General features: G+C 38.1%; 1 protein-coding gene across 1 annotated transcript in view; it reads right to left on the reverse strand.

Moving 5' to 3' along the window:
* Positions 1 to 11,818, reverse strand: part of LOC104403745 (cyclin-dependent kinase 14) — a gene marked incomplete at its 3' end in the record, with an annotated part of 38,204 nt that overhangs the window by 18,575 nt on the left and 7,811 nt on the right. The window contains exon 2 of the mRNA XM_010011987.1: positions 2,131 to 2,376. Within this exon, the coding sequence (XP_010010289.1) occupies positions 2,131 to 2,376 (246 nt within the window). The remainder of the gene's footprint in view (positions 1 to 2,130; positions 2,377 to 11,818) is intronic.

An 11,818-nucleotide genomic window follows, 5' to 3' on the forward strand; every position in this document is an offset into this window, starting at 1 on the left:
CTGCTATGCGACATCAGGACTAGAAAAAAAATGAAACTCAAAACCCTTTGCCAGTTCAAGTGTAATTCAAAACCAGAGAATGACAAACTCCTGCAACTAACCACACAGACCCGTGCTCAATGAAATGTGTATCAGAACATCTCCTGCCTGAGGCAGCGTATTCAGGCTCTGGAAGAAGGGGAGCAGTTTGATTGTATCGCTGCCTTGGACATAAGAACATAAGTTTGCTGGGCAGGAGCAGGTGTCATCTGCAATCAGCAGAGGGCTAGCATCACCTTTTGATGTGAATTTCTACTCTTCCATCTTACTTGTCATGAACGCTAATATTATTCCATAAGTTATTCATTGCCAGGTGCTCTTGGGATCACTCCTTGTGAGGAAGAGACAAAAATGACTAACAATGCCTCAAAGCAGAAGGAAGAACTGACTTCACTGAACAGAGCTATAAAAACCAGGGAGAATTGCAAAAAGTTGGTAAATTCAGGAATTCAGGAAATTCCTATGCACCTACTTTAATATGAGATGTCCTCAGCAAGTCTGTGTGAGTCACCATACAAGAAGATTACCAAAAGTGTATGTTTAGCTAGGGCTTTAACCACCTGCATACTAGGAGAGGAAGCATTAACATGATCTACATAAGAAAATACTGGGGTCATAGGAGATTGCATGGATGAAGTAGAGTATCGGTCCACCAGAAAAGTACAAGATGCCAATAACACAGTTTCAAAAAGCCTACTTTAAAATTCTGGAAACAAAGCAACTAAAACTCTTTGAGTTTTAATAAAAAATAAGTTAATAAAGCATTAACAGAGATTAATAATAACATCTAAGAGGAACAAGATAAGAACAGACATGGGAAGTGAGCTGATACCACAAAAACACTTCAGGAAAGACTTAAAGTCATCTAAATCGAGTGGTGGTGGTGCCAAACAATAATCAGGCATCACGCCCAATGCAAACCACTTCATCTACCCTTAATGACTGTAAAAGTTTTATGGGAAGAACTCCTTATTACAGATTCATCTGGAACACACCAGAGACATCTTTGGCAGCAGCTATATCATGCCAGGTGATGATGAAAAAGCAGATTTGTTTTTGCTACAGATGGTTACATTTTAAAATGTAACCTTTTCTAAAAAGGAAGGTCCCCCGGAGGCTTGACATCTTTACCAGTAAAATCACATGGGTTAAACAAAGCTCATCTGCATTTCTTCTTAGAAGTCTGACAGGATTCAGTCAACCTTCTGTAGGGAGGACAGAAGATGTCCAGAAGATAGAGAAAAATAAAAAAGAAAGAAAAAAAAAAAGAAGAGGCAATCAACCTTTTAAAGGATTTCACGCCAACTAAGATTTGAAGTGTTAGATCCATTCGGCTTAGATCCCGTAGTCTTCAACTCAAAGGTCACATTATTATGGATTTTTCTTGCCAAAGCATAGCAGAAATAACTATTCAATAATTTTGAAGGTCTTTTGGGAGAAATCCGTTTTGGGCATTATTCATGAAATACATGACATTTTATTTATCTGGTTTCTTTCAAAATACTTGAGAATAAAACCACAATGATGATGTGTTGCCAAACCCTTCTCACTCAGTTGTTTCTTTCTCTTCTCTCTCATGCACACAAAGTTTCTGACATGGAAATAAACATTATTTTTACTACTTGATTTTAAAAAGAGAATTTTTAAGTGTAAACAAAATCTGTTATATCTGATGTGTTTCTTTAAAACCTAAATCTAAAAATAAAGAAGGCAATTCATGTGGTTTCCTAAACTTCATCAGGGAGAATTCTTGTTCACAAATAAGCAACCCTCTGCAACATTTGCAACATAAACATGAGAGCACCTGTAACGCCATACCAGGATCAGGACAGAAAAATGCTTAGAAATCCCATAAGACACCCTAGCTAACATCTGAGAGGAATTTAAAAATATATTATTTTTCAAATTCTATTTTCTTATTCCATTTTATACACAGCAGTACAAATATATATGGGAAACATCTTTAATAGCAGGTGTAACTTTTTTTGGGTTGTTTCCAAGTAATCAGTTCCTTCTTAAACAAGAAAACATTTATCTGGTGTTATTAATTCCATCATGTGATATGCGCAGGTGAGAGGACTGTGCACTTACAGAGCTGGGGCTGGAATGTCGCCTGACTTTAGGTGATTCCTTCCCTGCAGATGAAGTTTTAAAGTTAATGCAAGCGTTGTTCTCCGAATGAACCCTCTTCACTTGGTTAGCTGGTTTCTCAAATGGATCAAAACTACTCTGCGTCCTCTGAACCCGGACCTTTTTGTCTTCAGGAATTGTATCCAGAGGTTTGATCACTGAATCCATGCCCTGGCAGTTCCGTGTAGACATCTTTGTGACACATATCTGAAAGTAAAAAAGAGCATTCATTGCCTCTAACAGGCTTAAAGTCCATGTCAATCCATACATCATCAAAAAAGGCATTTGACTGCAGAAGCATTCACTTTCTGTTTCTATATTAAAATTGCAAACAACACATACATTTCACATAGGGGACACGCACCACAGTCATAACAATAAATAGCCTATATTTGCACAGTATACTAAAAGATCCTGAAAAACATAGAAAAAAAGAGGAATGTGCATAAAATTCATATATTGTGGGGTTTTGTACAATGTGGTCTTAGCAACAATGCCATTTCACTTCCTTCTCCAAGCTAGCCACTGATACCCACAAGCAGTATTGATTTCCATTTATTTAAAACTGGATGAGACTAATATAAATGATGGTAGTTTGTGTGCACACTTCGGTGCTGGCCTGCCAAAGATCCAATACTGGTATATTACTGTATTTTTAAATAATGCTTATACAACGTTATTATTATTATCACTATATGTCTCAGAAAATCAAACAAGTAAATCAATTCCCAGGCACTGAAACATGAGACTGCAGCTTAATGACATGCTAAAGCACAGAACTTCAGTTCTTTGTCATTGTGAGGTATGACTCTGCCAAGCCTCAAAGACTGCAACTTGCTGCTTTAGATACCAAAATATGCTACTGCTAGTTCGAAAAAGCAAAATGAGCGAGCTTATATACTCCAGTAATGTACATTTAGGTTTTTAATTTTAATATATTCCAACGTATAAGACATTATTTTTGAATTGCACAGTTGGTGGGGGGTTGTATTCAAGGCTTCAGCTTCTGTTTTCACCCATAAGAGACTCAACTTTTACTTGGGAAGAAAAGAAATAATTTTAGCCTTCAGGCTACAGGCAAAAGCTATGAAGTGTGATGCAGGCAGTCCCAAGAGGCTCCTTAAATCATAAGGCAAATCAAAAGAATCTGCAATGTACTTTTCCCATGGTGTTTGCAAGTATTTAAGGATAGAGAGTGTTAATTTGCTATCAACTGTACTGCTCACATACAAAAAATGAAAGATGCATGATGTTCCATTCAAACACCTACAATTGAAGCATTTTGGAAAACCTGCTGTCATAAAATAGTTAACATGAAATAAAAAAAGAAATATTTAGCATTATCATTTAATCAGGACTCTTTCTGCATAACACAAAGTGTATGGAATATAAACATCTTCAATAGATTGTTCTTTGCCATTTCTCTGGAGGAATTCTGTGGCTTGAAATTCAACTTACTTGAACTGTTCCTAGAAATTCTGGGTGACTACACCTTACCGTTTTTATGTTTTGTGGGTTTGATGATCCACTGTAACAGTAGGTCAAAGATTTCTTTTGCACATTAATAATTTAAAGTACATTTCCTGCACAGTGCCATCTGGCCACACAATCGTACACCAGGTCAACTCTAATGAAGGACATCATTACTAGCGTTACAAACCAGGCTTTACAAGAGCTCACATTTCTTCTCATTAAAACAGTTTTCCTAAGACTAAAATTTAACCAACATCTAACTGAGAAAAGGAACAGCCCCCCTTCATTCCCTCTCAGGCCAAAATTAAGGCAATTATGTAATTTTGGTCTATTACTTCAGAGAGAAAAGATAAAGAGCTGGTGCACAAAGAATTTTTAATTAGCCTTCTTGTAAAATTAATTGGCTTCTTTTCCCTAAAACAACTTACATGCACAGACATGCACCCACATACTTCCCACTGTTCTCTCCAGATCCATGTTCTTGCAATGCCTGCTACCAACAAAGATGTTTTAACATAATGTAAGCTGAAATTATTATTAAAATAGCAGTGCTTCTATTTTCACTTAATCAACATGGACGCAAATAATTCAATAAGTATTTATCAGCCTATGAAAGCCTGTGATCTAGAAAACAGTGGCAGGACAGAGGGAAGAAAGGTTAAAAAGCTATACTTGGCTTCCTTTCAAATTATCAAAGGCCACTTGTAGCCAGTTAAAATGTTTGGAATCCACAGTTATGAACAAACTATAGATAATAATGCCATGAGTGCTGCTTCTAATTTCATTTTCCACTGGAAACCCCCCATGTCTAGCTATAACATGGGCATTAAAAAATGCAAGACATGCTGTTGATTGTCTCTACTGGAAGCAGTAAGAGTTTGGATTTAGATATTGAAGAAAGACACTTTAACCTTCAGGTCACTTGACTAAATCTGCAGTAGTATGAAAATCCCCACAAGTATCTTCTAATGACTAAAACCAAGACATACACCAGGCCCCCACTCAGAAGTAAAACAGTGGATGCATAGGTTAAACACCAGTGTCACTGACGGAAAAGACTGAACACTGTAAAGAAGTAAAAGAGCAGGGGCTGCTCCTCACGCTCTTCTGCCTGCTCTGCAACTGCAGCGCTTCTCCTGCCAGTGCTGGCAAGGGGTTTCATTCATCGCTTCTCTCTCACCTACATCAATAGTGCCCTAGCAGAAATAAAGCATTCTTTCCAAGTGACCGCTGACCACAGCCAACAGAGCTGACCTCATGCTGTTGTCAAAGTGTACACATTGGCAATCTGTCTGCCCTGTCTATAAAACTCTGAAGATAAACAATATTTAAGCAGTTGTTTTACACTGTCATTGATAGGTCAAGCCCAACTTTGTGCTGAAACTCTGCTCCATGAAATCTGAAAGGAGCAGGTCTAAAACACAGCTTAAGGTTGCAGTAAACTCATTGGTAGTTTCAGGTTTCCCTCCATCAGCAAGAGCTAAGCTACCACAATGTCCTTGCTTTTGCCCCTGGACAGTGGGCATGTTGACCTGCCACTCCTGTACCCCAGTAGAAATTACTCTATAGTGACTTATCATGCAACAAAGCAACAGTGTACTGAGAAAGACTGATGCACAGTGTATTTTGGAGGTCTGCCTGAGCATACATATGATCTTAGATTTCACCAGGAAGACCAGACCACTTTTAGGAAGAGTACATGTTTGAATTTTTCTATTACACTAATTCAGCCTTTTAAGTATCATTTTCCTTTTGTACTACAAAACAAAAGTGATTCTTACAAATTTCAGCCTTTCAAATGATATACACAAATACTTAGCATCAGAAGCTTTTAGACCTGTAAACCACTGTCTACCACCTGGAAGTTCCTTGCTGGTAGTCAGGAGAAGCCTAACCCACTCTCTTATTTCCAGATTTCTTTCTGTGTAAAAGTAAGGACCATTTTTCAGTTAAAGCATAGTATTTGTCACAACGGACACAGGTTCATCTTCAGCCTCTTGTAGATGCTCCTGTGTGATACTCTGAGCTAGCAAGAATTTTGCCATCTCTAAGACAGGACCTTTCTTTTTATCCCATTTCATCTGTTTTATCTACATATTCCATAGGTTCTTCAGAGTGGGGACTATTACCTCACTAATTCTATGCACAGAACGACCTTCGCGCACTCCATTGAAAATTACAATTGAGAAAGTAGTGGAAATTATCTCTTGCCAGTGCAGCTTTAAAACTAGATGTTTTTGTTGAATATTTGCTTTATTTACAGTTACCAGAACAAATAAAAAAAGTTAAACAAGTTTAAGAGCTCATGACATATAGGAAGTCAATCTGTATAATTCATCACTCCTCTTTACCCTTGCTCAATAAATCTATATGATGCTGCCCTCAAAACAGTAGAGCCCAGACGCTCAATGAGATGCTGTAAATGCCACCACGGTCTAAACTGGTGCTACATGACAATGTGATCAATGGCACCTTAACTACTACAAATGCTTACCTCAAATGTATGTTGAGACAATACAAGTCATATCTTGGTTTCTCAACTAACAAGATGACAATTACGCTTTATAAAATGCAATCAAGAGAAAGAGAAGGCAAGAACTTTTCAGCATGAATGTAATACCCATTTAAAGAAACTTTTGTCTAGCAAACAGTATGATCCATTAAGCAGTTTTAATTACTGTTTCTTTAACAAAATTCATCATACAAGTAAACATTCAGGTATGTCAACACTTTCAGTGATTCTTTACCTTTCAGGAGTTACTGCCTTCTCCCACCACAACCTGCACTCGAAGCATAACTTTCAGAAGCATTAACTATTTCAGAAACTATCTGGCTTTTGAAAGTGGTGCAATGAAATCACAGTTATCACTTTCGGAAGAGGTATTTCTGACGGCAGATCTTATATGGAGAGCAGAGGAACTTTGTTTATGCTTTCTCCTTTATAGTAAACAGGATTTAAAACTAGGCGAATCAACTTAATACATTTAAAACTACAGATTATTATAAGTGGAACAGGCAATACTGTAAAAAACTGTCATGTAAGGATCATTCGAGCAAACATTACCATCCTTCCAAACCTCGTATCAGAGGGTAAAGGCTCAAGGAAGTCACTGGCCAATTTACCACCTCTGACTTGGGCATGTTAGGTGGCCCCAGACATGAAATGTAAGAGAGGGTATGGCTGCTTTCTGCTACTTATGTTCCCACCTGGCAGGAATCCCAACAACAGTATCTCAGAGAATCATTCTGAAAAACAGATATTGGCAAAAGCAGTGACAGAGGGGAAGGAACAAGGGACAGATGATTAAAAATATATTTTTTTTTCCCCCTACATGGAAAAAAGGCAAAACAAAACAATAGCAATGGTATGCATGGCATTCACACAAAAGAACTTTAAATGTAGGGCATTCTTTCCCCAAGTCTCTGCTCTGAGCCCAGGGTGAAAGTCCTGGAACACCTAAACCAGACTCCAACACCCAATCTCCCTTAGATGAGTCTTGCTCTTCTTCAGAGAACAGAGTGGTCCTATAGAAACTTGGGGGGGTTTGTGTTTGAAGTTCCTGTTTGGAAAAGCACTTCCAAAGTGGCACTCAAAAACTGTCCAGGGACTTGGTGTCTTTGTGGGAAAAGATTTAACCTGAAAATATCAATGACTGTTCCTACCCGATGTGGTAACAATATTAGTAGTTAAGAGTCCCTGACCCCAGCCTTGGAGAAAAGATGCTTGTCATCCCAGGTGTTGCCCAACAGATGCACCTCTCCAGGAACATAAAAATGTTAATGTTAAATACACAACTGCATTTCCCCAAGTTGTTTCACACTCTGCTGCCATACAGTATGCCAATATACCAAGAAGTCACCAGAGCAACCACTGGTATCTCATACATTCGCTACATCTGATGACTGAAGTACACCCACTTTTTAATTTTTTCCATAATTATTTATTCAGTCTCAACTAAAAAGGTACGACAAAAAGAGAGATGATGAGACACAAGTAATTTTGCCACTTAAAACCTTCAGTACAAACAGCCACTTTGCAGTTGCCTGAAGAGCTCTTCTCTGCTTCTGAAAGAAATAGCAAAGGGAGGATTTATCTAGAAAATCAGAACATTCATGTAATTCCAAGATTACTTGAGCTATCACAGATTATAGCAATGTAAATCAAAATAAAAGCAGCCCCCCAAAAGTTAGCGCATTTGGTTTTTAAAGTTATTCTAGTGTTTCTCTATGTGCTTTTTATTTATTTGAAGTAAAAAAACATTACCACACACTGAGAACATTACAGAAAGGATACTTCAAAGTTCCAAATCTTAGAACCACAAAAAAGCATAACATGGTTTATACTTTGCAGCTTTCTTAGTTGCTGATCAGAATCGGAAGACAATGCATGACAGACAACAAAACAGATGGGACAGTCTTCTTTTCCCCTCTTATCCTACCCAGTCTCACAATCTATTTGAGAAGATCCCAACACTGCTTTCTGATAAACAGGCTTAGTCATCATTACATCAGTATGGATTTCTGGGCTACAATTTCTTACAACCCCCATCCTAACATCACAGTATTTATCATATCTCAAGACAGTGTTTGCAAATAACTGATTTGTTCCCATAAAGACTACTGCTGAGGTTAAAAGACTGAAATCACAAGATGGGTATTTTTGCTCCATGTGTAAAGTCCATAGTAAACCTCATTAAACAAATGAAAATCAGTATAACCATTCATGGAACCATTTCTAAATAAAGATGTCTCTTTGAATCACCTTACACCATTTCAAGCAATAATCGGCATCTGGGGTTGATGTTAAAAAAAAAGAAAATGTTTATCAAATTTAGTTATTGTAATACAGTTTCAATGCAAGATTTCTTTTACTTCATTACTGCCAGCAAAATTAAGAGATCCCAAACAGCATTTTTAGAATTAAAGATTGCTGGATTAATTCATTTACTGTTTAAAGTAATATAGCATTTAATTTAAAGAGTTAGAGTGATCACTTAAAACATGTAACTAATTTATAGTCCTTATGGTTCATGAATTATAAAAGTCATGAATGTCCCCCAAATTTATCACCTGTTAGGGTACTTAGTAAAAGTACTGTCCATATCAGTGGAATCTTTTCAAATTAATAAAGATACCCTCAGCAACAATGAACAATCAACACTGGCATGATAGACCAAACATCCTACCACACAGAAGAAAAAAACTAAAATTGTTTGTATAGTGTAAACTACTCTGAATCTCTTCACATCTTTCAGGAAGATGCTTTATATCTGCATTTTAATTTCTAAATCTAACATCCTATCAGCATTTACTTTGGTCATCCAGTACCTATGGGCTGATGTAAAATATCCATCTACTATTCTCTATCACTCATTGCCACTGTGTACGTCTCAGTAACAAGTGGTGAACTGGGTAAATAACAGAGTGAACATCCAAAACTGTTACTGAAAAATCAGAAGAAAACATCTGAATTCCCCCCATTTGTACCATTCCAGAAGCAGTAGGAATGGACCCAGTAAAGGACCCAGTACCTGGAAACCCAAGATTTAGCACTCACTGAACAAAAATACATTATTAAGTGAATTGAAGTAAGGAAGTCACTTAACCTCTCCACAACCCTTTTTTCTGTTCATAATGATCCTGCCACTGTCACAAGCAGAAACTGGGAGTGCTAATTAACTTTGTAAAGCACTTGGGCTTTTTTAAGTGAAATGTTATGAAGATATAGATCATAATTTGTAAAGCCAAAGCCGTCTAGAAGGTAGCACAACAATCTCATTATTACAGAGAATAAGACTTAGCACTTGCATTTAGCTGACAGATGTATAAAGAAAAAATCACAAACAGTCAAGTAACTACTAACCCAGCACCTGAATTGTTGAAAGCATAAGGCTGGCATTAATTTTCACTGAAAAAAATCCTATCTGGATATGAGTTTTCATTACCTTTTATAAGTATGTTATTTTCTATCGTGCTTTGGTATCATGGCAATTGAGAACTACACAAGTTATCTCAGATTCTGGCAGCACTGGAATTTCACATTTGCTACTTATAAAACACAGTTCGGGAATGGTCTGGAGTATTATAAGCAGCTTTGTCTAAAATAAAAACACAACTATCTGGAGAATCATTCTCTTTGCAGAACAAAGCAGTAGGACAGCTCTTTCTTTTTCCCCCTGAGAAGATAGGGTCAGCAAAAGACTCCTGCATTCACAAGCAGAAACACAAACAGGTCAAGAAGAGAGTACAATTGCTAAGAAAGCTACAGTCTGGGAAAGAGCAAGGAAGAACAAGTGATGAGGTAAGGGAGCGAATAAAATTGTGAAAGGGGAAGTAGAGCATGTAATGCTGCACGACATCACCAGCGAGTTCATACCAGAACTACCACTACAATCAGGCCCAAATTTGGAAAAGGTCCTTTAACACTCACCCTTCCCTGCAATCACTGGCACCAGCTTTTTGGTTTGAGCATCTGATGGGCACAGCTAAACAGAGCAGGAAGAGAGCTTGAGTAAGAAAAAAATAAAGGAGGGGGAGGAAACCAAAGGGCAAGAAATAGAGTAATGGTCAAAGAAGGAGGGAGGAAATACGTGAGAAAAAAATGACTGTAAATTAAGACATTTCTTCTCCTGTCCTGATGGCCTGTTGTTTGCCCTCTGGTAACCTCCAGGGGTAACAGGATCAACTGTGTCCAGAACCATAATTCATGTTCTTGGGTAGTATTTGTTGAACTTTATTTGGATACAGAGATTACTAGCAATGCTAGCTATCAACTAACAAATGCAACTGAAAATAGAGCTCAGAGACTGAAAATGGTATCTGGGGATATGCTCCTTTCTGTATCTAGCACAAACTTACTCATACATCTCTCACAGCCCATCTCAAAGGCACTCTCCAAAAATGGATGTTTTATTTCTGAAACTGAAGCTGATGTTAAACCAACTGTCTTTGTCATATGGAAGAAGGCAAATATAAAAAGGTCACTGAAGTGCCAGATGGAAGAATTTTTGAACTGGAAGCTCTGACATTAATTCTCTGTGTTTGTCTGAAACACTGAACTCAATGAGCAGATTAAATGTCTGTGCTGAATTGCCAAGTGAGAAACTAGTCACTCTCACAGAAAGGCCAGCTGATGAGACCTGGAGTAGGAATCCCAAGATTACACAATTTTGAAAAGAAGTTCAAACACCTGAATCAAGAAAAAAAGAAGTTTTATACTGGAAGTTATGAATGCTCCAGCCCTGGCGGTGTTCAAGGCCAGACTGGACAGAGCCTTGGGCGACATAGTTTAGTGTGTGGTGTCCCTGCTCATGGCAGGGGGGTTGGAACTAGATGATCTTAAGGTCCTTTCCAACTCTAACTATTCTATGATTCTATGATTCTATGACAGTGCTTATACAACTCTTTCCTCTCAACATCACTCCCCTCACCATACCTGTAATATGGCACATATTTATTCTGCTAAATTGGTACCTAAATATGAACATAATTACTTGAATCAAGCACAATCCTGCAGTTCAGGAATTACTGCACATCAGTGTATGCTCCTTGGACACAGCAAGGTGGAGCTGAGCATTTCTAAAATTAATATTTTTTTCTGCTCATAGCACAGCCCAACTTCAGAAAAGTGAGTTTTCAGTCCACTGAAGTTGATGTTCCTCTCCTCAAAAGAAAAAGAGGTCTGATTTTGAAGAGAACACAAATTAGATTTTAGGCATATAAAAGCCTACATATACCCTCAAAGCAATACCCTGTTTGGTGACAACAGCCAGCAGGAGTCACCTGAGGACAAGGTCTGAGATAAAGGTCACACAGAAGTCCTGACAGCCTGTAACGTACATGAAAAGAGACAGAAACTCAACAGTGCTGATCTAAAGGGGCATTTTGCTCTATTTCTGTACTCTGTCCCAAAATACAGTGACTGTGTTAGCAAATAAATTCTTCCTTTTTACTTGAGCGACACTCAGGTTTGCCAGGAAGTGGTATATTCATTCAGCATTCAAGCTTCTCCTGCTATTACAATCAAGCTGCTGCTTCCCTTAACCTTCTTCGAGACTTGCTGCATCGAAAAGCAAGAGGGTCATTCCTCCAATAAACCAAGCTGGAGGACACAGAGGCAGATCAGCAGAGGGGCTGGGGTGGGGGAGGGGGGGGTCCGCACCCAGGACCAACACAA

Source organism: Nestor notabilis, unplaced genomic scaffold (assembly GCF_000696875.1).
Source record: "Nestor notabilis isolate BGI_N333 unplaced genomic scaffold, ASM69687v1 scaffold14520, whole genome shotgun sequence".
NCBI classification, from domain to species: Eukaryota; Metazoa; Chordata; class Aves; order Psittaciformes; family Psittacidae; genus Nestor; species Nestor notabilis.